Genomic DNA, 26,664 nt, shown 5'->3' with positions numbered 1-26,664 from the left:
GTGCTTGATAAATATTTAGCCCTTTTACTGTCAATTTATTTCACCAAAAAATAGTCCCTTTACATGGTGCTAAGTATGTCTCATGTTTTCTTCTGTGTTAGGTGTTCATAGTTCATCTGAATCTGAAGATTTAGCCTCTAATGATGAAGTTTCTGATGATGATGATGATGATGATGATGATGATGATGATGCAGACTGGCAGACTGATTTATCATCAGAACAAGATGAAGAAATTCAACAGGCTCTTCATGAATCTTTGGCCATCTCCAAGGTTACACAGCCTAAAAGGGAGAAACAAGTGAGTATTGTACATTATTGTTATTTTTTCTGAATATTCTCTCTCTCTCTCTCTCTTTCTCTTTCTCTCTCTCTCTCTCTCTCTTATTGAATGCTATAGCTCAAAAGCATTTATAGATCAAACAGAACACTTCGTATAAAGTGTTTTCATGGTTTGTGACCTATCTGTTTGTGTATTTAATTTGCTATGAAATGCTCATGGTATGATCATTTATTCAGTTTCCTGAAAATTAGACTTGTATACTTTTACCAAAGTTATTCAAATCCTTCAATATTGATGACCATTGTGTTGTGTATGTTGCGTATTCAGTCCGAAGGCTGGTTTGATCCTCCACAGCTCTGCCAACAGCTGTTATAAATGGCCTAGGCGTCACTGAAGGTGCGTACTAGGGAAATGAGGAGTGATGTAGTTTCCTGTTGCTTTCCTCACTGAGCCAGAAGTTTCTATTACATATCAGTCTGCCAAGCCCACTGGAATGCATGCACCAACGGATCTTATGAGCGATATTTTCACACCATTCATAACAGGAACTGGCTGCATCAGGAATGGCATTTCCAGCATCTCTCATACCTCGGTCACTTTCATATTGTCAAAGCCAAGGTTGAGACTGAGACAGGTCACTGAAAGTAACAAATTTATTCTAGCCCAAACCAGAAGACATAGTGCACTGTAAACACTACATCTTGCCAGCAAAGGTCATGATGACCATTACATTACAGTAATTGTTATTATTTCACCAAAGTCTAGTTTTGACTGTAAATGTATTAGCTTACCTCATTGGAGCACTTCCAGCCATCTTCAGTGGTTGAACAGTGCATGTAATTTGACTTGTCTGTTCATTGAGAAAGTTGATGTATTAAGATAGTGTGTGTGTGTTTGCTCTATATTGTTTAGGCTAACTCCTTTAGAGTGGATGTGATAATGTCCATGCTATGTTGGTGTCTATATATTTGTGTCCTTTTCTACTTGATGGTTGGAAATTGTATATTCTGTGTTATATGCAAGTGCTCAGATGTAACCTTATTTTTAAATTTTGACATGCTTTTTCCTTTTTAGAATGTAACACATTCACTACATTTGAATTTGTAAACCAGGTATGTTATAGTTTCTCGGTGGTATTCTGTTCAGATAGTTCCGTTCTCTGTTCTGGATGGTTTCTAATTAGTCATAGTACGGGATTAAGTGGAATGAATGGCCTGATTTGAGTCGTGTAGTGACGCAAATGCGATAACAGGTACAACTTGAAAACAATATTCTCTCGCCCATGGGTAACTAATGCAAATATCGAACTTGAATAATTATTATTACTATAATAATTATTATTTTACAATTATTATTATTGTATGTATAGCTATGAAGTGTTACATCCATTTATTATTATTATTATTATTATTACTACTACTACTACTACTACATCATGTATACATACGATATGATCGTGTGGTTTTTGAGGTTATATCATGAAACATGCACTGTATATAGACATTTATATCAGTTCAGTTAATGTAAATACCTGTAAATTAATATCATAATTTATTCTTACCTGTATATATACAGTAAAACATCGTTAATTCAAAGTCATTGGGACGCAAAAATCGGACTTCGCATTAGGCAATTTCGAATTAACCGCCAAATTGTAATTCACAAATGCCAACCCTTGCGGTGTCACAAAGTATTCTTAAGACCCGTTGCTGCATGCAGTTAACCCTTCAAGCTCACCTGAAGTTCAGTCTGTACAGGATGGAGGTTGTGTAACACCTGACCAAATGTGACAAGGTTGACTGAAGAACCTTTGCCATAGAGTTCCTTAGATGTTTTAGAAGTCAACCTGTAGATCCTCATCAACTTTGTCATGTTGGATGACACCTACTGGCAACTATCTGGGAGTGTAATAAATCATTACTGGGTACCAATTAACCCATACGAGGTGCAGAAAAATTTGCTTCATAGCGAATGTATTATTTTGTATTGCTGCTTTGCTTCGTTTAGCATTTTAGGCTCTTTCTTTCCTTGACCACAACAGCCATTCCGTTACAATTAACAGTGATTGCTGTGTGGACATTCTGAACAACTCTCTCCTTCCACTGTTGTTCATCCACACCCAGATGTGGTTTCAACACTACTTTTGGCATGCCACTTCACAGCTGTCTTGTGAATAGCTTTCTCCTGCAAATTGATTTCCCAAGTTGGAGACCGTGAGCACAGTTGCCGGACTTAACCACTCCAGACTTTTTTGTCGGGGGTTAGCTGAAAGATAACATGTTTGCTACATGCCCTGTAACATTTGACTGACACTTAAGGACCATATTTTGAGAAGCCATACAACAAATCCCCTTGATCATGCTAAACCATGTGTTGCATTCCTTCATTTGATATTTGGAACAATGTGTTAAACATAATAGTGATCATGTACCTGCCATCATGTTCAAAACAAAGTAACTGTAGTCTGTGGTGACAAGAGTGGTATTTCTTTCCCTATGTATTCATTTTAAGATTAAACATGAGGTGTGTAAATAATGTAAGGAGACTACTAGCTTAGTATTTGATCGGACAGCACTGGTGATGTGGGCTTGGAGGGGGGGTGGGTGAATGTGTGATATGCCATCAGGGCGAGTTGGAACTCGCTAGATCATGTTTCACATTGGTTGTCTATAGAGACTTTTTTAGTGAAGCAGATTTTTCTTGTGCGTTCTGACAGTGGGTGACAAGAATTTTGAGCATCAGTGTGTGATCAGGTTCTGCTTCAAACTTGAACCCAGTGCAAAGGAAACTTTTTCAAAACTTTGGCAGGTCTAAGAAGACAGTGTTTTGTCAAGGGCCCAGGTGTTTCAGTGGTTTAAGGCATTTGCAGAAGGAAGAGAGGTGATTGAAGGTGAACCTTGCAGCTGAAGGCCTGCAGTTTCAAGAACCAATGCAAATGTCGACAGAATCTGGGATGTTGTGCATTCTGATCAGTTGACAATCAGAATGATCAAGGCAGAGTTGAATTTGAGTCATACCACTGTTCATCAGATTTTGACTAATGAATTAGGGATGAGAAAATTCTGCTCAAAAATAGTTCTGAGAAACCTGACGCAGGATCAAAAGGATATGTGGATGGACAGGCGAGTTGACTGTTTTTGAAATCCATTGAAAATGATCCCCATTTTCAGGAACGTGTCATTACTGGTGACTGTCTTGGCTGTTTGAGTATGTCCCAGAAACTAAGCACTAGAGCATGGAACGGCACACTCGAAATTCTCCATAAATAAAAGTAGCAAGAATGAGCAAGTCAAAAATCAAAATCTTTCTGATTTGCCTTTTTGATAGCCAGGGAATCGTTCACAAAGAGTTTGTGCCTCCAGGCGAAGAGGTTAATTAACACTTGGAAACACTTTTACCGAGAGTTTCTTGAAAGACTTTGAACATAAAAAAGAATTAGGTGTTGCAAAAATGTTGAATTATTATATTTTTTTTACACACCTAATAAGTCAATCTATTATTGACGATATCCTACTATTCATTCCACCCAATCCTCTATGATCAGATTTTCTTTATAAATATTCATGTGTGTTGATTTATGTTGTATGACATTTATGATTAATATGCAATACAGCTTATAAAAACATCCAAAACATTACTTTCAAAATTTATAAAAGTTTATTTCTATAAAAGTTCAAATGTGATTTATATCATACCGTATTTGCTCTCATATAACTCGCATTTTTTTGACAAAAATAAGTGTGAACATTTTCGGTGTATGATATATGCGGGGATTTGTGGGCAAAAGATCGTATTCCCGAAAAAACGTACAATTTGCATTAGGCTATTGGAACAAGACAACTGGCATACTTACCCTATTCATTGTCACTGCCTTCAGTCTCCAAGCTATTCTCGCTTGCATCATTCTGGTCTCCATCCCATACTGTATCATCCTGACTTCCGTCCCATGCATTTGCGATGCCCGTCTTCAAGAAACTCTTCTCAATAACATCTGTTGGCACCATAACCCATGCCCACGTAACCCAATCACATACGAGTTCAACTGACGGCCTCTTTATTTTGCCTGCTGGCATCAGCTCATATTCTCCTCCTGCCGTCCATTCGGCGTACAATTTACATATGTTGTCCTGGAAGTGCTTGTTGACGGAAACATCTCAGGGCTGTAGACAATATTTGAGTCCACCAGGAATGACGAGATGAGTCTTCGTTTCCTGAAGATGTTTCTTCATGTCTTTCACCAAATGTCTGCAGAACAATTGTTTTTTGCGTCAACTGTTCTAAAAAATCTACAAGATCTATTTACATATTTCAATTATATTGAATTGTATTACATGTATATGTATATGTACATTTCCGCGACCGAAGCAAGTACTGAATCATTAAGCTATTCATCAAGTTCCGTCGGCGTTTGAGAGCACAGTGCTTGACGTTGAATACGTCGCACTGATCTTCGGGAGCTGGCAATTTACTTCAATTGAGCTACTCGTCTTCGGCTTCTGCACGATTTTGGATCTTCTTATTTGTTGGATTGTGTTATGACTTTGCGCCTAATAGTGTATGCAAGCTGACTCATACTAACTGTTCTCCGCTTCTCGTAAACATTATGAGACGATGCTGAACTTTACGTGTGCTATGCTGCTGCTCAGAAGATTGCGCCTTGCTTCTTTTAAGTGACTTACCTTCTACTTTTTCTGAATTTTACAGTGCCTATCCCCGTTGTTTTACATTGCCTTTTCAACTGTTTTTTGTGGGGACTTGATCTTTTATTTTCTTTCTTTCTTACCTATGCATTGTTTTTTGCGTTTTGTTCGGCTGATGATGATCCGGATTGGGGTCGAAACCGGTACCGAATCCACTTATAATTAAATAGGAATGTAACACTACATTTCGTATTTATTTGTATTGAATAGGTTGAACTACCTTATTTATTATTTCAATTTAATTGTCCCACACTGGCATTGCTGGGCGTTGAAGTAGTGCCCCTGGCCATGCTCCCCACTCTGTACGGACCCAGTGTTCCAGCTCGGGAAACTTACCAGTTTTCAGCCCTCTGAATGCCTTATGTGTTCGGTTGGTGGTTTCTAGTGGAGCTTTCTGTTTATATCAGTATTGAACATTAAACTCAGTCTGTTACTATGTTCTTTAGCATATTTTATCACTTTTAGCTTAAACCCTGCTGTATAACTCCCATGTTTTTCCATAACTTAAAGACCAACCAACACAAGAAAACTGAGAAGCAAGCATGAAAAGTGAAGACAGAATACTAGTACTTGTCGACAATACAACAGATGGACGATACCTAATACCGTGGTCACTTGACTGCCTGGACAGGGAAACACTCCCAGTTCACGGAAACATAGCAGAAAGGTAGCGAAAAGTATATTATTGACAAAGACGGAAGAGTAAGAGGGATGGCTGAGTGTGACTGGCTAGGAATGCGGCCTTGGAGCAGGGGTTTGTGAGTTAGATATTTTTGTTACAACAGCTAGCTTCAACCGTTTTGCAGGTAGAAAGAAATGCAGCTTCTTCTTGTACTGTCACGTACAAAGTACCATAACAGCAATTGGTTCAGTCCTGATATTCAGTGTAGGTACGTCCAGAGAATACCCAAACTTTATTTCATGTATGTACCATAAGTCTTTATGACAATGTCAGAAAATAATGCAAGTTATGTGCAGGGATTTTTTCCAGAAATTTCAGATGTTAAAAATGGGGTGCGGGATATACGCGGTGGCAAGTTATATGTGAGCAAATATGGTACTGTTGTGGTCAGTGATCTGACTATTGTCTCCCTCATTGCCTTACGGTGTTTAAAATATAATAAAATGGAACTCCCTTTTGTCATATATATAAACTTTTTGTTAAAAATGAAGCCATGTTTTCCAGTGTTGACTTAGTTAAATGTAGCAAAGGCTTTTCAGTCTGTCAAACACATAGCAAATACAATGTAAATTAAAACACTAAAAGCATATCTGTAAAACACACACTAACATACAAAGAATGACATGTTTCGTTCTACAAGAACATCCTCAGATTCTATCAAATCACTTAAAATAAGCTTATATATGTACAGTATTGTTTACGTAGCGTAAACTTGTCAATGATAGAGAGATGAGTGATAACATGAAACAGTAATGACAAAAAATAAATTATATACAATTATAATATAGTGAAAAACTTACGTATTTATCTAGACTGCCGATGTTAAGTCTGTTGTCACCAAACACTATTTCAGGACTGTGGTCATGGAAAGTTTGTGGTGAGCCACGCTGTGCGTGGGGAGGGGAGGGCAGGACAGGGAGGGGCCTAGTAGATCGATGTGGATCTCTCCTATTGGATGATAAAATCGGGTAGACTATAGAGTGGAGAGGGGGGGGGAGAGATGCAGGGCGGAGCGGCTGGAGCGCTGTGGAACTTTCCATCAACATTGGAGGGGGGGAGAGATGTTATTGACCTATTTCATGTTAATTGTACCTGTATGTAATATGGATGAATGTAATTATTATAATTTTTATTATTTATAATAAGTGAATGAAGTACGGAACGGTATTATTATTATTATTATTATTATTATTATTATTATTATTATTATTATGAAAAAAGCAATTCACCTTCCGTTAACATTGGAGAGGGGAGAGAGGTTATTGACCTTTTCCATGCGAATGTACCTTTATGTAATATGGATGAATGCAAATTAAAAATTTTTTTTAGTTGAATAAAGTAAGGGACGTTATTATTATTATTATTATTACTATTATTATTTACGATAGAAGCTATTTAAGGAGTAGGTGTTGTCAGATATTATGCGAGTAGAGCAAATAGGGGGGAAATGATTTAAATGTGTATTATTATTATTATTATTATTATTATTATTATTATTATTATTATTATTATTATTATTATTATTTACGATAGAAGCAAATTAAGGAGTAGGTGTTGTTAGATATTATGTGAGTAGAGCGAATAGGGGGGAATTATTTAAATGTGTATGCTCATTCAGGTTATTGGCATTAGTATTTTTTGCGACGTAAATTTCTATTGCTTCTTTTATATTCAAAGATTTACTTTTATTTTCGAAGTGTAAAATTTTTAGATCAGTGTTGATGTCTGTGAAATGGTGTGAACAGTCGTAGATGTGCTCCCCGAAGGCTGAATGCCGATTATATCTGATCGCGTTTTTGTGTTCTTTGTATCTTGTATGGAAATTACGTTTTGTTTGACCTATGTATGTGGCGTTGCAGTTAGGTTCTTGGCATTTGAGTTCATACACTCCTGACTTTGAGAAAGGGTCCTTTTTGTTTAAGTTGCACCTGCTGAAGTGTCTCTGTAGTGTGTTATTCGTTCGAAAAGCTACTTTTAAACCTTGTTTCTTGAAAATGTTAGCTACTTTGTATGTGTTATTGTTAACATAGTTGAGAACCACGTAGTTTTCTTTGTCGTGTGTGGTGCTTTCCCGGCGACTTTTCTTATGTTTATTTAAAAGTTTATCCACTGTGCCTGGAGGATGGTTGTTTTCTTTCGCGATTTGTTTAATTATTTGCATTTCTTCATTGAAATCTGTTGTGCTCATTGGTATGGAAATAGCTCTATGTATCATTGTGTTCAGTCCTGCTATTTTGTGTGTGTATGGGTGGTTCGAGTTGTTGTCAATAGTGTGTGACGTCTGAGTGGGCTTTCTGTATACCTTGTAAGATAGGTTGTCATTATTCCTGTTGATTGTGATGTCCAAATAGTTTATTTTCTTGTTATTTTCTGGTTCCATTGTGAAGCTGATGGATTTGTGTAAAGAATTTAGAGTGTTTAATAACTGGTCTGCATTAGTGACGTCATTATCATATATGCATATGACGTCATCCACAAATCTGCTCCAATGTAAGATTCCTTTTGAAAGCTGGCCCATTAAGAACATGTTTTCGAAGTTATTGAGAAAAATGTTTGCTATTATACCTGATAACGGTGAGCCCATGGCTAACCCTTCTGTTTGGCAATAGATTTTGTCGTTAAATGCAAAGCAATTTTGGTGTAGTGTTGTTCTAAGAAGGTTAATAATTTCTTTGGTTTCTTGTAGAGAGGTGTTTTCCTTAAGAAGGTTTTCGATAATTTTAAATGGATTCATCTATTGGTATGTTGGTGTACATGTTAGTGATGTCAAAGGATATCATACGTGTGCTCTCTGTTATTTTAAGTTTATTTAATTCTTTAATTAGTTCTAGGCTGTTTTTAATTGATCTGTCTCCTTTAAGTGAAATTTTCTCTTTTAGAATGATGTTCAGTTGTTTGCTTACATTGTAACTTGGCGCACCTTTAAAATTTACTATTGGTCTAATGGGACAAAGCTCTTTGTGTATTTTGGGCAGGGCTCTTAGTGTGGGGAGTTTAGGATTTTTGATTATGAGGCTTTCTTTTTCTTGTTTCGTGAAAATTAAGTCTGTTTCCTTGATAGCTTGCTTTATTTGGTTTTGAAATTTATTTGTAGGGTCGCGTTGCAATTCTTGAATACCGTTGTTGTTGATAAATTCTATTGTTTTTTCTATGTATTCGTCTTTTTTCATTATGACTGTTGTGTTACCTTTATCCGCTTTCGTGATGATAAGGTTGTCGTTTTTAATTTTGTTCTTAACTGTTTTCATTGCCGAGTATTGAGTGGCGTAATTCGGTTGTTTAGTGGAATTTTCATGTGCGATTATTTTTAGGGCTTCGTTGGTGGCTACGTTTTTTATTATTTCTCTTTGTGGAGAGGGTATTTTGTCGCAGGCAATTTCTACGTCAGTGATGAGCTGTTTTATGTTGTTTTCGTTATGACGTTCCTGGCAGTTGAATTTGAGACCTTTCTCTAGCAGATCTATTTCATTCTTTGAAAAGGTAGTGTCTGATCTGTTAATTAATCTAGGGTGAAAATTCGCGAGTTTGTTGTGCTTAGCGTTATCTGGACTTTTCTGTTTAATCATTAGGTTACGTATTTTATTGTCAATAACCTTCTGTTTCCGGATTGCTTCCTTTTTAATGTAATCGTGTAAAAAGTTGGAATAGGATGTCCATTGTGTGCGGTGCCAGAAGTTGCTTAGGTTTAAATGGATGCGTAGAATTTGTTTATTGATTTGCTGTTTCTTTATGTACGCGAATTTGATTTCGTTTCTGATCCATAGTAACTGTGATTGAGATGTTGATATTTTAGCAGAAGTTGTTGTGGGTTTAGCTTTTATGGGTATGTACTTAGGAACGAGCTCTAATTCTAGACATTTCTTATTAAATGTGATTGACTTGTCAATGTTCATGATTTTAATTTTAAGTGATTTGAGCTTTTTGGCTTCGTAATTTGCCTGACTGGCCGAATAATTTGTTAAAAATGAAGCCATGTTTTCCAGTGTTGACTTAGTTAAATGTAGCAAAGGCTTTTCAGTCTGTCAAACACATAGCAAATACAATGTAAATTAAAACACTAAAAGCATATCTGTAAAACACACACTAACATACAAAGAATGACATGTTTCGTTCTACAAGAACATCCTCAGATTCTATCAAATCACTTAAAATAAGCTTATATATGTACAGTATTGTTTACGTAGCGTAAACTTGTCAATGATAGAGAGATGAGTGATAACATGAAACAGTAATGACAAAAAATAAATTATATACAATTATAATATAGTGAAAAACTTACGTATTTATCTAGACTGCCGATGTTAAGTCTGTTGTCACCAAACACTATTTCAGGACTGTGGTCATGGAAAGTTTGTGGTGAGCCACGCTGTGCGTGGGGAGGGGAGGGCAGGACAGGGAGGGGCCTAGTAGATCGATGTGGATCTCTCCTATTGGATGATAAAATCGGGTAGACTATAGAGTGGAGAGGGGGGGGGAGAGATGCAGGGCGGAGCGGCTGGAGCGCTGTGGAACTTTCCATCAACATTGGAGGGGGGGAGAGATGTTATTGACCTATTTCATGTTAATTGTACCTGTATGTAATATGGATGAATGTAATTATTATAATTTTTATTATTTATAATAAGTGAATGAAGTACGGAACGGTATTATTATTATTATTATTATTATTATTATTATTATTAGATAAATACGTAAGTTTTTCACTATATTATAATTGTATATAATTTATTTTTTGTCATTACTGTTTCATGTTATCACTCATCTCTCTATCATTGACAAGTTTACGCTACGTAAACAATACTGTACATATATAAGCTTATTTTAAGTGATTTGATAGAATCTGAGGATGTTCTTGTAGAACGAAACATGTCATTCTTTGTATGTTAGTGTGTGTTTTACAGATATGCTTTTAGTGTTTTAATTTACATTGTATTTGCTATGTGTTTGACAGACTGAAAAGCCTTTGCTACATATATATAAACACAAGTTTTCTTTATTACACTTCACTTCGTACAAAGAGAGGTCAAAGAAGATACAAAAGAATTCATACAGAGAGAAAATACAGGCATCGTTAATCCTCCACATCTTTCCCACCCTGGTCAATCTCCAATGGTACGACCAGCTGTACCGGTCGGGTGATCTCCGTTCCATCGCTGAGTCGGAGGACGGGAGTCTTCGCTTTCCCGTCACGCCCAGGTCTCACTCCAGTGATGCGAGCTCGTTGCCATATGTGACGTGGATGCAGATCGTCTTAAAGCAGGACAACATCCCCCTTCCGGCACTTTGTCGATACTCTGTCTGGTTGCCGCACCTCGTAGAAACTTCTTAGGGCGAGAAGGTACTCCTTCTTCCACCTCTTCCAGAAGTCATCTTGCATCTTTGCCCTTAGTCTTGCTTCTTTTCTCAGATCTGTATAGACGCTAGGTTCTATACCGTTGGGTAATGTTGTTAATAGTCCCCCGTGTATGAAGTGGTTTGGTTTCAGTACGTTGGGACCGTCTTGTGTAATTGGTCTGCTGTTAATGGTGGCTTCTATTTATGCCATTATTGTTCTCAGAGTTTCCCTGTCCACTTGAGACGTGCCCAACACTTTTCTCAAGCATCGTTTTGTTGTGCACACCAGTTGTTCCCACCAGCCTCCCTACCAAGCTGCCCATGGAACAATAAACTTCCAGGATACACCGTTGTGGGCGAAATGCTGGCTTGTACATGGGTCCGTGAAGATCCAAGAAAGTTCCGCCAGTTCTCTGCTCGCCGCTTGAAAGGTCTTTGCATTGTCTGAGTAGATGGTGTGAGGTAATCCGTGTCTGCTGGAGAAGCGTCTGAACGACATGATGAATTTTTCAGTACTCATGACCGATGTTAATTGCAGGTGCAAAGCCCTTGTAGTGGCGCAAGTCAACAGTACGATATACAGTTTCTGTAACACGCTCCCCACCCTGATATATAGTGGACCAGCGAAGTCCACTCCCGTGACCGTGAAAGGTTTAGTGGATTGTATGCAATCCACAGGTAGGGGCGCTTGTATTTTGCCTCCTCGGCGGTTCTTGGCGATTTTGCAAGGGAGGCAAGCGTGAATGACTTTCTTAATGGACTGGCCTGCCTTTAAGATCCAGTACTGCGAGTGTAGTTCGCATAGTACAAATCTTACTCCCAGATGCTGTAGATGGATGTGTGTGTGCTTAATTAACAGTTTTGGATATTGATGGGAGGAGTGAATGCTTCTCTTCAGATGTTAGGTCTGCATGATCCAGGCATCCTGCCAGTCTGATGAGATCTCCCTCCAGGAAGGGATTATAGCGTGCAATTTTGGACTTGGATGGGAGATTCATTTTCTCTGGTAGACATGTGTGTTCTGCACCAAAGCTTCCCAATTGTACAATGTAGATCCAGCGCAGTTTCGCAGTCTTCAGTTCCTTGGTAGTTAATTCACAGTCGTGTTTCTCTGTGCTTCGAACATTCTTCATAAACCGTAAAATCCAACCCATGACCCGAATCATCTTTCAATACGAGCTGAATCGACTGGCGTCTATGGGACTTTCCCATGTGCTAACTGTTAATACTAGGCCATTCTTTCTTGCCTCAGGGAGTGGGATGGTGTTAGACACTGAGTGTTGAGGCCAGGAATTGGGAGCGTTGGCAAGCTATCGTGATGTATGCCACCATAGTGAGCTCTGCAACTCTTTCGCTAACATTCCCTGTGATAGTATATCTGCTGGATTGTCTTCACCTGGACAATGTCGCCATTGTGCAGGATTGGAGCTCTGCTGAATTTCCTTGACACGATTGGAGGTGAATGGTTTCCATCTATTTGGATTGTTGTGAATCCAGCCTAGTGTCACCATAGAATTACTCCATGGTGTTGCCCTCGTGATATCATATCCTATAGACTGACAGAAATACTTTAGAAGTCTTATACCCACTAGAGGGTAAAGGAGTTCAAGTCTTGGGTGGGTCACTCGCTTGGTAGGCGACAGTCTGTTCTTGCTGCAAACCAAGTGTACGGAGACTGTATTGCTTGCCCCTACTCTGAGTTAAAGTACAGCACCATAAGGCCTCTCCGAAGCGTCGCAGAATACATGCATTTGATAGTTCTCTGGCGTTGTAGAAGGAGATCCTATCCATCGAGGGATTTCAATGGCCGACAAGTGAATGAGGCTGGAAGTCCAGGTTTGCAACCTTCTTGCTAGCTCTATGGGTAGGAGATTGTCCCATGCTATCCCTCTACAGCAAGTACCCTGGAACAGGATATTTCCTGTAATCGACATTGGCGACAGGAAACCAAGTGGGTTGTAAAATTTTGCTGTAGCTTGTAGTACCTGTCTCTTCGTTGCTGGCTCTTCTGGTAGCGTTCCAATGACGTCTTCAGGGTCGAAAAGAGGACAGTCCATGTGTGTGTTCCAGTTAACTCCCCAAACTTGTGTCTCTCTCTTCTCCTCGCGCCCTTCAGCTCTCCATATATCCTTTAACTGTGCTGAATTGGTCGCCCACTTTGACATTGGCATTTGTATCTCTCGGAGAAGCCCTGTTATCTCGTAGTACACAGCAATGATTTCATTGTCTTCTACACTGGCTGTGAAATCATCCATGAAGGTCCCTTGATCTAGCAGTTTTGTAGCCAAGGGATACTTGTCACAAAATCTGGAAGCCAATTCACATAAAGTAGCTGATAAAAGGAATGTGCTACATGTAAGTCCAAATGGCAAGCAGGCGAATCTGTATACTGTGGTGTTGTCAGTTGTCTTCCAATCTCCATTTTCCCCTCTCTCCATTGCAAACCATAGAAATTGTGTTAAGTCTCTGTCATTTTTATCCAGGCACAACTGCAGAAAGGCTTGGGTTCTGTCCCCAATTAAAGCTAGTCGGTAGAGTCGGAAGCGGAGTAGTGTTGCCAGAATTTCTGGTAGGAGATTACGCCCTGCCTCCAAGGTGTCATTTAGTGATAGGGAACCCCGTTCATGATATGAAGCGTCAAAAACTATTCTACACTTTGTCGTGCCGTCTCTTTGCTCTATTATAGCATGGTGAGGCAAATAGGTGTCAGTAGCTGATTCAGCCTCAGGGGCCATCTCTACATGTCCCTTCACAAAGTAGGCGGTCATTAGAGCGTGGTGTACCTCTCGGAACTGTTTGTTTCCATTAAGTTTGTTCTTCAGGGAATCAAAACGTCTCTGTGTTCTTGCGATTCAAGTGCAGTATTACTCCTTCCTTCCTTGGTAGGCAGACAACTCTCCTTCCATCCTCCATTTTGAATGACTCGTGAAAGTCTTCCAAGATTGGAGATTCGCTTGCAGTGTGTGCTCGATGATCTTCCTTTATCCCAACTGTCTCTAGATCCCAAAACTCGCGTAGATTTTCCTCGGAAGATAGTAATTCTGCAATGATACTGATGTGGTTTACGGGTACGTGATTCACTGTAGTACCAGACTTACTCTTACTAAGAATCCAACCAAACCTAGAGGGAAGAATTACCATGGAACTCAAGATGTGTATTGGTTGTTCGTCCTTCATCACCTGTCAGTACTGGTGTGCTCCTATCAGGACCTTGATTGTCAGATCGTCTGCCTCATCTTGAGGATCTGCTAGTTGCAATTTGCGAAGGCGCAATAGACTCTGGATGTGACTTGGGATGGTTGGGTGTAGTGAGTACATGTTCCTGCTTTCAAATGCCGAGATTCGCACGGAATCTTTCGTCCACATTCCACTTATGCTGAAGTTGGCCAATCTGCGAGTCACTGATGTACTTAATGGTGCTTCAAATGCTGTGACTAACAGATCTCTCTGGTCAATGACTTTCAGCTTCATATCATCTACGAGTTCCGAGCTGATGAAGCTTTGACTGACTTCCGGCATCCAGAATTCAACGTGTTCTTTTCTGAAGACCGGTTGGTCCGATGACCCAAATTCGAGGTGTTTGGAGGTATGTCAAGTTTGGCATGCTAATATTTATTTTCCCTACAGTTACTCCCACTTGTCCTTCACAGATGGAGATGAGATTTGGTCCCTTACATTTAGTGCAGGATACTTTGTTCTTTTTGCTGCAGTTTCTCGAGGTGTGACTTCTGTTAAAGCATAAAAAGCATCTTTGAGTAGACTTTACCTTGTCTATGCATTGTTTGACACCTGTCATCTTGGTAGAATTTTGAGCCCAATGGTCTTCCCCTTCGCAAAAAATGCAAGAAGGTGACATCTTCGTCCTCCTGGCCGTCTGGCCCATCCTAGTAGTGACTTGCAAGGAAGCAGCAGTTGGGTAATATGAGTTTGAGATGGCATTGTCTCCTTTGATTTTCTGCACCGTCATTGCGCCTTCCACTTCTTCATTGAGGAATTCCATAAGCCTTGTTATGTCCGCTTCAGAAATCTTCTCTCTCTTCACGTAGATGATCCACCTTCTACAGATATCATCCTGAAATGCACGTAACAGTTTGTGGGCTAGTATTCTCCCATAGTGGTCGACGTTTTCCCCTTATGCCGTTAAAGCCTGAATACGTCTATTACATTCTATATATGTACAATTGAGGGCGTCGGGCGTAACATCGCGAACTGGTCTCATGGTCCCCAGGTAGTCCAGATGCACCTGGATACAATCAATCAATCAATCAATCAATCAATCACTACTGATCTGCATTTAGGGCAGTCGCCCAGGTGGTAGATTCCCTATCTGTTGTTTTCCTAGCCTTTTCTTAAATGATCGCAAAGAAATTGGAAAATTATTGAACATTTTCCTTGGTAAGTTATTCCAATCCCTAACTCCCCTTCCTATAAACGAATATTTGCCACAATTTGTCCTCTTGAATTCCAACTTTATCTTCATATTGTGATCTTTTCTACTTTTAAAGACACCACTCAGACTTATTCGTCTACTGGTGTCCTCCTACGCCATCTCTCCACTGACAGCTCAGAACATACCACTTATCACAAAGTTTAATCACAAAATCACGAGAATAATGGGTTGTAACATACCACTTATACTTTTAGGTTAAGTCAATATTCCACCTCTACAACACCACAAGTTTATTGTCTATTTATTTAAACAACATTACTAACCATAACGGGACATGCCTCGTCCAACTTGCAGACATCATCAGCCGCAAGATACCCAAGAAAAAGCACAAAAAAGACAAGGACAGAACAACACACCAAAACAACTCAGGCCGCCGAACACGTCAACCAAAACAGCGAGCACGTTCCAGACTGTTCCAAGTACGAACACTCAAAAGCTGCCGATGAACAAAATCAAAATCACACACTTGAGACGACACAGCAAAGCTTGCTGCTGAAGCTCCCCCTGCGGTTCCTATCGGCATGTTGTCCAGTAAGAATCCTCTTGATTTCCTTGTATGCGTCTGCAGTCACCGCTATGCCATCGATTAGCTCCTTAGGTTCTCCCTCTAGGTATCGGTGAAGGAAGTTGTGCTTGTCGATAGTGTTGATGGGTTGTTGTCTACCGCTGACTGGAATTGCTCCCAAAACCGAGACCATTTTTCTACACCTCCTGCGAATGGTTCTAGTTTGATAGTGGGTAATTTTACGGAGTGCGTGATGGGTAAGTGTGATGGCTCTTGTACTGCGGATGAAGGTCTGGAAGGGTCAAGATTCATGTTTCCGAAAGATTCAGATAATTTGTCACAAATGACGGGTGTCGAATTAAATATCACACGCTCCGCGACCTCGATCTGTTTCTCACACTCGATGTCTGCGTCATATTCGGTGTCTGGTAGAAGTTCTTGAATGCCATTATCGAGGGAAGTGAGTGGATCTAAGGTCTCTTGCAATCTCGTCCAGTTATATTCGTGATCTATTTCTGCATCTGACACTGCCTTTTTAATGTCATTACAGAATTTGGTTCTGTTTGCTCGCACTGTCTTTCGTTTTCTATTCATCAACATTAATGCCTTATCTCCGTTCTTGTCTGCCATACTCATGAAATATTGGGCCAACTCTAAACAGACTGCAAGGGGAGTTCTTGTCGGTTATGTTGCTATAAGTATCCGATAGATAGAAGCATTAGTCACATATACGTTCTTAGATTTCTTTAGCACTCACTGTATCTAAGAAAACAATATGGCTGCTCTTTCCATTCACTATTACTGCCCACTCTCGCAAATAAAGGAATCTAGCATCTAGTTATACACCCTCAAATCAACCCTTAACTGGCAAACATTCAGGGTCTTACTAATAAAAAGTCCTTATACCGTTGTTTAACTCTTGTTTAGTTATACAGTGAATAAACCCTGTATAAGCGTTTTACATTTTTCTTACTAATAAACGAGGTATACGCATTGTATTACTAAACAGCACGTATACACTCGTTCCAAGGAGTAGGAATCTCTTCCTGTAGTTCACTGACGTATTTCGCACGTTCACCGCCTTTATGATCGCTTCTGCTGGTTATCTACGAGCAAAACTTTCCGGAAAGTCGCACAGTAGCACGGCATATCGAAAAGGCAGTGGCAGCACTAAGTGAGACAGCTGGAAATTCGCTTATATTGATATCAACATTTCTTCAGCTTGCTTGTGTAATGATCGCCAAAAAAAAAGAAATGGAATGGCTTAAGAAAATATCAAAAGCTCCTAACTGGGGTAGTTCGGAAAACGTAAGCAATTGCAATTGAATCGGCGAGTTGAAAAGGGTACACATTCCAAAATCCTTACTTTTCAGGAGAAAGGAAAACCTGTTTTGTAGCTAAACGAAAGGTTAGATCAAAAAAGTTTCTATTAGGCATTTATACATCACATTTCTACGTATTCAACTACAAAGTATGGAAATCATATTACGTACGGTTTTCAAGTTATACCATTTTTTATGTCAAGGAATATGTCCCTTTTTATACTCAACTTTGAGAAAGATCTAAGATCTTTGTAGAGGCAGATAATGTATAACAAACTCGCAATTTAAAGTCTATTAAGCAGTAACACCTTACTACACAAACATACGCCCAACCATAATTTCTTTTATAGTTACCGTATTCATTGTCATTCCGTGAGACAGCTGGAAATTGACTTATATTGATATCAACATTTCTTCAGCTTGCTTGTGTAATGGACGCTAAAAAAGAAATGGAAAAGCTTAAGAAAATATCAAAAGCTCCTAACTGGGGTAGTTCGGAAAACGTAAGCAATTGTAATTGAATCGGCGAGTTGAAAAGGGTACACATTCCAAAATCCTTACTTTTCAGGAGAAAGGAAAACTTGTTTTGTAGCTAAACGAAAGGTTAGATCAAAAAAGTTTCTATTAGGCATTTATACATCACATTTCTACGTATTCAACTACAAAGTATGGAAATCATATTACGTATGGTTTTCAAGTTATGCCACTTTTTATCTCGAGGAATATGTCCCCTTGTATACGGCAGGTACTCAATTAAGAAAGATCTTTGTAGGGGCAGATAGTGTATAATAAACTCGCAATATCAAAGGTCTATTAAGCTGTAACATATTTTTACACAAAAATACGCCCAACCATCATTTCTTTTATAGTTATTCATTGTCATTCCGTCTCTTTAAAGTGTTTTACTTTACGAAGATGTCTAGCTTCCATAACCTCTGAATGGTGTACGGTACCGTATGTCTTCTATGTTTAAAATATCGTGAAGATCATCAACGTTATCGTCATTCTTTCAACGTGTGTTCAATGTTAAATGGATAAGTTGAATATTTTACAACGATTATATTACTGTCAACAATAAATACCACGAAAATAAACTGCTCGCTCGTTTCTTTTTTTCCGCTACACGCTGCTATACAACGCTTATACTAGGGTCCTGGACTGTATAATAAATGTTTTATTGCGCACAAATGTGCATGAAAAAAAAAAATAATAATAATAATTCTTATGAGCAGTCGTCTGTACAGAATTTTGTTAAGGATTCTATTCTCAGTTTACACTTAAGTACGTGATAGCGTTCACAAAGTTCGCCACATCTTTTGCACCTGCAGTCCGGACTTGGCTCATGAAAGCTCGCTTTAATACACAGGCGTTGGTGAAACCCATGGACTGAGAGTCTGGTCACAACGTGTCTCAACTCATAGCCTCCTTGAGTCCAGTTGCGGTTGATCATCGCATCACACTGGTAAAAGTCCCACCATATGCTGTCTCTCTTTTGTTGAAGCTCTTGTAGGAGTTCCTTATACGCTGGAGTGGCCGGGAGCAGTAGTTTCAAACGCAGCTCTTCCACCAAGAATAATTCCCTCGACAGTTGGTATACGAGGCGTGATGGAGTGTACTTTGACAGGCAAAGTACTTTCTTTAAATAGAATGCTTTCACCTTCTCTATACTATGTAGTTGCCTCTTTCCAAGATATATCCATATATTTTCTAATCCATAGGTGGCTACAGGACTAACCTTAAGATGAAATAACTCGATGGCACATGATAGTGAGAGATGGCTCAAAGATCTGATGTCGTTAATGGATTTTATGGCAGCATTTAGTCGGTCTCTTACATGTAAAGAGAACACGTTCCCCGGTGTTTGAAAAGTGACTCCTAGGTACTTAAAATTTGTGACTGACTTTAGTTGTTGATCATTGATTAAGAATGTTCCCCGTTTTCCTCCTTTTCTGAAGGTCAGAGAGACAGTCTTATTTTCATTTAACCTCAGCTGGTTCTCTTCTGCCCATTTCGTAACTTTATTAAAAGTAGTCTGCAAATCTAACTGAGAAGTTGACGTCAGAACCATGTCATCTGCATACATGAGAATATTGACATTTTCTGAACCTATTCTTTGTACGATGTCAGCTGTGGCGGCAATGAAAAGCAATGGGCTTAGGGGGTCACCTTGAAGGACGCCGATGGTTTGAAGTATCGGATATGACTTGGTGATGCCATCACTAATCTCTACCCAGTTATCTATAAGGAGATTCTTGATGATTGGAAGTAGATAACAACTAGGCCCGATGATATTTCGCAACTTCTCTAATACGATAACTCTATTGATCGTATCAAAAGCCTTAGAATAATCAATAAAGATTGCATGAAGTTTTCCCTTTGGAATTGCGAGAGCTTCATTAATATACTGTTGTAGACAATCGATTGCTTGAATGGTTGATCTTCTTCTTCTGAAGCCAAACTGGGAATCTGGGAGCTTGTCGTCTATTAATATTGTGAGGCGCTTACATACTAACTGAGTCAGTGTCTTTAAGAGAGTGCATTCCAGGGCAATTCCTCTGTACGAATTAGGGTCTGCTGTATCACCTTTGCCCTTGTACATCATTTTTATTGTGGACTTAGCCCAGCTGTCTGGTATCCTACCCTGTTGTAAACATTCATTCAATAACTGGCAGATGGATTCTTTCAACACTGGGAATATCCCTTTCAAATGTTCATTATAAATGTTATCTGGACCACACGCTTTCCCATTTTTTAGGCTGTTAACAGTTTCTTCTATTTCTTTAAGCGTAAATCTCTCCGAGTCATTCGGGATAACTGTTGGATCGACATAAAAATTGATTGGCCGCGTGTCCCTCTCCTGAAGAATTGCACGAAGGTGCGCTTCCCAGACATCCATTGGTATATTACGAGAAAACTTTGGCTGTTTAGGATGCAAAGCTTTGTAAGGGTCCTGAGTAGCCTCTTCAATTAAACGTTTTTCTTCCTTTTCCAAAAACGTCTGACGGGCTTGTTTAACTATGGCTTTATATTCTCTTCTTAAATTAGCGTAGTACTCCAGCCGTTCTTTCGTGCGCTGCAATTTTGCTGCGTGCAGGGCTGACAAAGCTGTTTTTCTTGCTTTGTAGCATGCATCTGTAAACCATGGTTTTGCTTTTCTATTGTTAATTACTGTAGGAGGTATTGCCTTCTTAAGAATTTCCTCCAGTTTTAAAGCAGCCTGATTCAGAGTCCCCTTGTTTAGTGTATCGATTATTGCTTTGTTGTCTGAATCCTCTAGTACTGTTAAGTCCAATGTTCTTCTCAACTTTAAAGGCTGTAACTTCTTACTGTGCCTCATACCGTTTATTAGCAGCGTTGTTTTCACGGGCAGATGCTTCTTCTCAGCTTCCATGATAACACTTTGACATTTGGTGGTTATACTCGAATTTATGAAGACAAGATCAATTGTACTCATGCCATTATAGCAAATATATGTTGGCTGTTCCTTCTTGTTGATTAGTATTAGCCCTTCTTCTTCTAGATAGCTCAAAACATCTTTCGACTTCTGTAAATCTGTATCTACACGACAATTGAGATCACCCGCTAGGATGATGGGATCGTTCTTAGTTACCATATTCAAGCAGATACCGATTTCTTCTATAATATCTGTGGATGTAAACTCTGGTTGAAAATAAACACATATAAGTACGCACTGCCTTGTTCGTATTACTAACGTGTTCTTTGACTTATGTTGTATAGCGAATGGTGCGAGATTCTCTTTGAAAAAGCAGGCGATTCCCCCTTTTGGCCTGCCAGTTGGGCCTTTATCCGCCAATACATGAATTGAATAATGACTATTGATGTTCCACTCCGAAGTTAGGAATGTTTCAACTAAAATTGCGATATCGTAAGACTGTAACATATTCTGAACTGTTGTTGCTATACTCAAGAGTCCTTCTACGTTCCAAGATAGCATTTTAATTTCCTGCGAAATCAAGTCTTCCTTTGCAATCAGACCTTGTTCACTTTCGAACACTGGGTGGAAAGGAGTTTCTTCTTTGTTGTTGGGGACGAAAGGCATACCGCCTTACACAAACATCCTGAGGCCAAAACTCTGGGCATTTCACCGTGTGAAGGTGGTCAAAGTCTATTCCTACCTTAAACGCCTTTTTTATTCCCTTGGTAGGGAGTTGTTCGCATAAGATGTCTCCAGTAATTCCATTATCTTTCAAGTATTTTATTAGATCGTCTGTTTCGTTCGTTTGATGGACACTACCGGCATATAACCAGGCGGTCCTTGGGGCGGCCTTAAGGCTGCTACCGACAGTTTGTTTTGATCCCCTGACGCCGGCACTCGGCCTGCGAGAACGTTTACGCTGGACGGCTTCCGCCCAGGTTACTTCCTCATTTTCTTCCGACATGCCGTTGACCACTCTCGAGGTATACGGTATGGCATCCATGATTTCTTGGGAATCTCTTTGCTGTTTTCTCGTCTCTTCGGGTAACGACACAACTGTACTGGTTGATTGGGCTGTTATTGGTTTTCTGGGCGGGTCAGGCGCCATTCTTTTCTTTCCTTCTGTATCTCGAGCTTTCTCATTTCTTTGGGCGGGGATGGAAAGCCTTGTATCTTTTGTTATTAATTCTCGTTCTGACTGTGATAGAGCTTGTCTTATTTCCTCCACGACAGTCTGCTTTATTATAATTTTCAGGTTTCTAATCTCCTCCCATATTGCTTTTAACTCTTCTTTGCCATTTTTAAGCATTGCAAAGTCAGCTTTGCATTCCGTGCATAGCCACATAAGTGAGCAGCTAGGCTTCTTGAGCGTGGCAAAGTCCCCTGCACTGACTGCCGCACAGTCTTTGTGATACCACCTCTTACACATTCCTTCACATTCAATCGCTGCATCAGTTTCCATTACAAGCTTTCCGCAGCCTCCGCATGGCGTATCGGTATCTGTCATATCGACTCTTGGCATGCTTGTTATGTTACGATTGGTGACTGCGTATAGAGTGACTTTGGCAAGATGGCGGTTCCTGTAGGTCGTAATCCAGGCCTACGTTTGATTCGATGAATCACAGTCTATAACTATTATTCCATTAACTGATAAAATGGACACTCATAGAGGTTCCACCTAATATACGTCAGTAGAGTTCTCATATAATCAGAATCACTAAAAGTATTACGATATGCACACGCAGAACCTTGGATAGGAAAAACAAATCACATACACGAAAGTTAATTCAAATTACAAATGTCGTATATTTGGAGCACCTGGACTGTATAAGCAATTCAGTGAATAACTATAACAGATGTATACACAGGAGGCTTATACACGGTTTATTAGTAACGAATTTCGCGTAAACGGTGCATAAACCTTGTATAAAAGTTATACACCGTTTATTAGTAAGACGGTCAATGAATAACTCCCGTATAATATCTCAAAGTAATTCAAATAGGTAATTTGGATAGTTATCAGCGTTCTCGACGTCTCGTGGCGGAGTACCATGTGATCATGATGTGAATCTCCTTTAATACAACTGTTGACAGTTTTATTCAATTTCTTCGCCAATTCTGAAGTAAACTAGTGAAAGTTTTCAAACTTGTCATCTCGTGTTGGTGTATCTTCATAATTCGTTACGCATTTCCCTAAACTTCCCGAGTTTCGGCACCAATTTATGTCGTATATATAAATAAAAGTTTTCTTTATTGCACTTCACTTTCGTACAAAGAGAAAAACATAGTGAGGTCAAAGAAGATACAAAAGAATTCAACAGAGAGAAAATAAAGGCATTGTTAATCCTCCACACCCTTCTGTTATTATGAGCCTAGGATTTTGTTAGCAATTTTAATCTTAGAAATAGGAAAGTGACTGAAGATGCCTATAAACATTAGGCGAAACATCCTGCAATTAGACATTGTAATATTATACATGTAATTAATAAAAAATCACTAAGTATCAAAAAGGTGGACTCTCAAGAGACGTTCTTTCATAAAAACATAAATTGTTCAATGCAGACCCAGTTATGAGATTTATAACTTGTAAGTTAGGTGTGCAGAGTTCAAATCTGCATTCCGTTTTTCCGTTATCGCGTAAGGATTTTTCACTGTAGCCTCATTTCCTTTAATATCATGATTTTAATCACATTTCACTAAATCATGACACCCCTTAAAGATCTGGAGAAAAAAAAAAAAAAAAAAAAAAAAAAAAAAAAAAAAAAAAACATTAATAGGTGACCATAAGTAACTTGCCCGCAAAATAAACTTTTTTCTGAGATCAGAGATGTTATGAGTGATTTTAAATAATTGTAACACAAAAAAGGAGCAGTTTCATCAACCACCATTAAAAAACCTGCTAACGGAGCATTAGCTAACACCTAGTCAAGATTTTAACGCGGGTGTTATGGAAGTCATGTTTAACCGAACAGTATAACAAACTCTTTAACTAATGTGGCATTAACAATCAAGTCAGCAGTATGTAGGATTAAAATTATTTCGTTCTAAAGAGTGCCAATCATAATGTTACACCTTTGTCACCATTCTCCTGTATGATTGCTGCATGGAATAAGAGGTTCTGTTTGTAATTGAACTTAATTGATGATAGGAAAAGAATTGACTATGCACAGAAAAAAATATATTGAAAGGTGACTGGAAAATATCTTTTGGGTAGTAATTTTACTTCACTGGAGAAAAAGATTGTCAATTTACCTTTGAAAATATGTGGGAGCATTTTAGAATGTAAAAAGATGGATGGTACATCCCTAAAGGGAAAATAAAGGTGTACAATAAGTTAGTAAAATAATGAATTCCATAGTTACTTGATTGTCACACTAAGTTCCAACACTGTAAGTCTGTAACTCTCCCAGAAGCCACTTACGCTTGTGAAACCCTGTTCCAAATTAAAAACGAAAGAAAAATGATCAGCTCCTCAAAACTGAAAAGAGTAATCACAACTTGCATAAATAATAAATGCTAGGTCGAAGAAGTCTGGAGAATCCATCCTAATGAAATTAATTATTAATTGATTAATTAAAGCGACTTTATTGTGGCGAAGTTAGGGCTACTGGCCCTTTCCTATACTTAACCACTTCATGTATATAATCATCTTCCTCTTCATTTCCCGTTTCCAGCTTCCCGGGTCGGGACCTTCATCGCTGCCTGTCTTTTCACCAGTCTTCTCCTTTTTCAAGTACATCTTCTGGTTTTCCTCCCCTCTTCTCTGTGCACTCCCACACTGAATCTGTCCACCTCTTTCGGGGTCTTTCTCGTCATCTCTTTCCTGTTAACTTCTCTTAAAAAGCTTTTTTTGGCACTCTCTCTTCTCCCATTCTCATCATAGGTATGCCCATACCACTTTAGCTTTGTTGTTTCTATCCTGACTTGAAGTTTCAAGATTCATGTCCTTATCCTTATCTCTTCATTTCTAATTCTATCCTTTCTGGTCTTGCCCTCAGTACCTCTTAGCAGTTTCATCTCCGCTGCCTGTATTCTACTCTCCCCTCGTTTTGTTGTGGTCCACGATGCAGCTGCATAGATTAGTATGAGTTCATAATAGGTTGAATATAATACTTTCTTACATTTCTTCGGGATATCTTGGTTCCACAAAATACCCCTTACACTCTGGTAGAAGCTGTTTGCTTGTATTCTTTTTCCAATTTCCTCGGTAATCTTTCCATCTTCTGTGATCACACTTCCCAAGTACTTTAAACTCTTAACCACTTCCAGAATTTTAGCATTCAATTTTATCTTTCCTCTTCCTTCCTTCCTTCCTTCCTTCCTTCCTTCCTTCCTTCCTTCCTTCCTTCCCCTTGTTATCACTATTGTTTTACTTTTCTCTGTGCTTACTTTCATCCCAAATTTTTCACTCTCTTGATTCCATACATCTACTTGTTTTTGCACTTCTGTTTCATCCTCACCCTATATCACTTAATAATCTGCAAACAACGTGGCTTTTGTTGTCGTGTCTTCCCAATCTCTGTTTAATGTTCTTATGAATTTCATCCATGACTGTGATGAATAGTATGGGGGACAGTACAATTCTCTGTCGGAGACCAGTTTCAACTTACTATTTTGTTTTTTCTGTACTAGTCTTCACACTACTAACACATTTTTGTACATAGCTTTTATCATTTGCACTTCCACTCTACTTGTTTTTTCTTTAATGTGTCCCATACCATGTATATAAATGAGTACTAATTAACAAATTTTTACATATAATTTAAATATATTGAATCTTGACAACCTAAAGTTTAAACTAAACTAACTAAATTATCACTAACTGAGCTAACTAAAGAAAGTAAAGTACAACTAAAGTATAAACTGGAACACATTACAGTGAACAGCCATATTTACTCTCATTCATGCATCCCATTCACACTTGGGAAAGACTGGAAGTGCTTATAAGATGACGCTGGCAAAGGATTTTAAACTTTGTCTTAGATTTAGCTTCCCCGATGTCATTGGGGAGTTTATTCCACCAGCTCGTGGCAGTGATTGTGAACGATCTGTTGTAGATTGCGTTTCGATGTACAGGAATTTCTAGCATACAGCCTGACCGGGTATTGAACAGGTGTAGCGAAGTAAGTTTGCGAAATCTGGTGGATAGGTAAGGGGGAGTGTTTTCAGAAAGCACTTGATACACCAAAGTAGTTGCATGGAGTCTACACCTGCCATTCAGTCGTAACCAAGATAACTGTCTATAGAATGGGGATACGTGGGCATATGGATGTATGTCGAATGCATACCTGATGCATGCATTTTGGGCATGTTGCAGTCTCATGATGCCTAGCTCATTATAGATAGGCCTATCAATAAAGGCTATATCACAGTATTCGAGAATTGGAAACAAAAGTGACTGAATGAGCTTTATTTTCAGGGACCAAGGAAACGTATTTTTAAACCGCTTCAGGGGATGCAGGCTTTGATAATGAGTACTTAATTGGCGCTATTTGTCAAGATTACTTTTTATTCGTATATTGGTTAAACGGGCCATAGCTTCTACACTAGATACCAGGAGCATTATAATGCAAGTAAACATAATACATTTTCTGCAGTGAGCATCCATATGACAGATACAGGCCATCAGTTTACAACCATAAATCAAGATCTTACAATCTTCAAGAAATTGAACAACGGAGGTTAATGAATGAATATGAGAATATTTACATTTTTCTAGATCAGTACTTTAATGAAGACTGTAATTTAAACGACATTTCAGATACCAAGAATCCCACTTATGAAACTTTACCTAAATTACTGCAATTATTAAATATAAAGGGTTGTGCACGGTCAAGAATATCTTTAAACTTCCCCCTTCAAATACTCCTATAGTTTCCAACAACCTAACTTACCCGTGGTTGTCCTACACGAACACGCCCCCACTGACCAACCAGACAAGTGACACTCTGCCCA

The 26,664-nt window shown here is 38.9% G+C and overlaps 1 protein-coding gene across 1 annotated transcript in view; it reads left to right on the top strand.

Annotated features, from left to right (window-relative positions):
* Positions 1–26,664, top strand: part of LOC136866260 (serine/arginine repetitive matrix protein 2) — a 519,326-nt gene that overhangs the window by 152,148 nt on the left and 340,514 nt on the right. Inside the window, exon 6 of the mRNA XM_067143064.2 lies at positions 102–298. Within this exon, the coding sequence (XP_066999165.2) occupies positions 102–298 (197 nt within the window). The remainder of the gene's footprint in view (positions 1–101; positions 299–26,664) is intronic.

The sequence above is a fragment of the Anabrus simplex genome, chromosome 3 (assembly GCF_040414725.1).
Source record: "Anabrus simplex isolate iqAnaSimp1 chromosome 3, ASM4041472v1, whole genome shotgun sequence".
In the NCBI taxonomy this organism is placed as follows: Eukaryota; Metazoa; Arthropoda; class Insecta; order Orthoptera; family Tettigoniidae; genus Anabrus; species Anabrus simplex.
The sequence above is the reverse complement of the archived record's forward strand: the minus strand, read 5'-3'. Positions and strand labels throughout refer to the sequence as shown.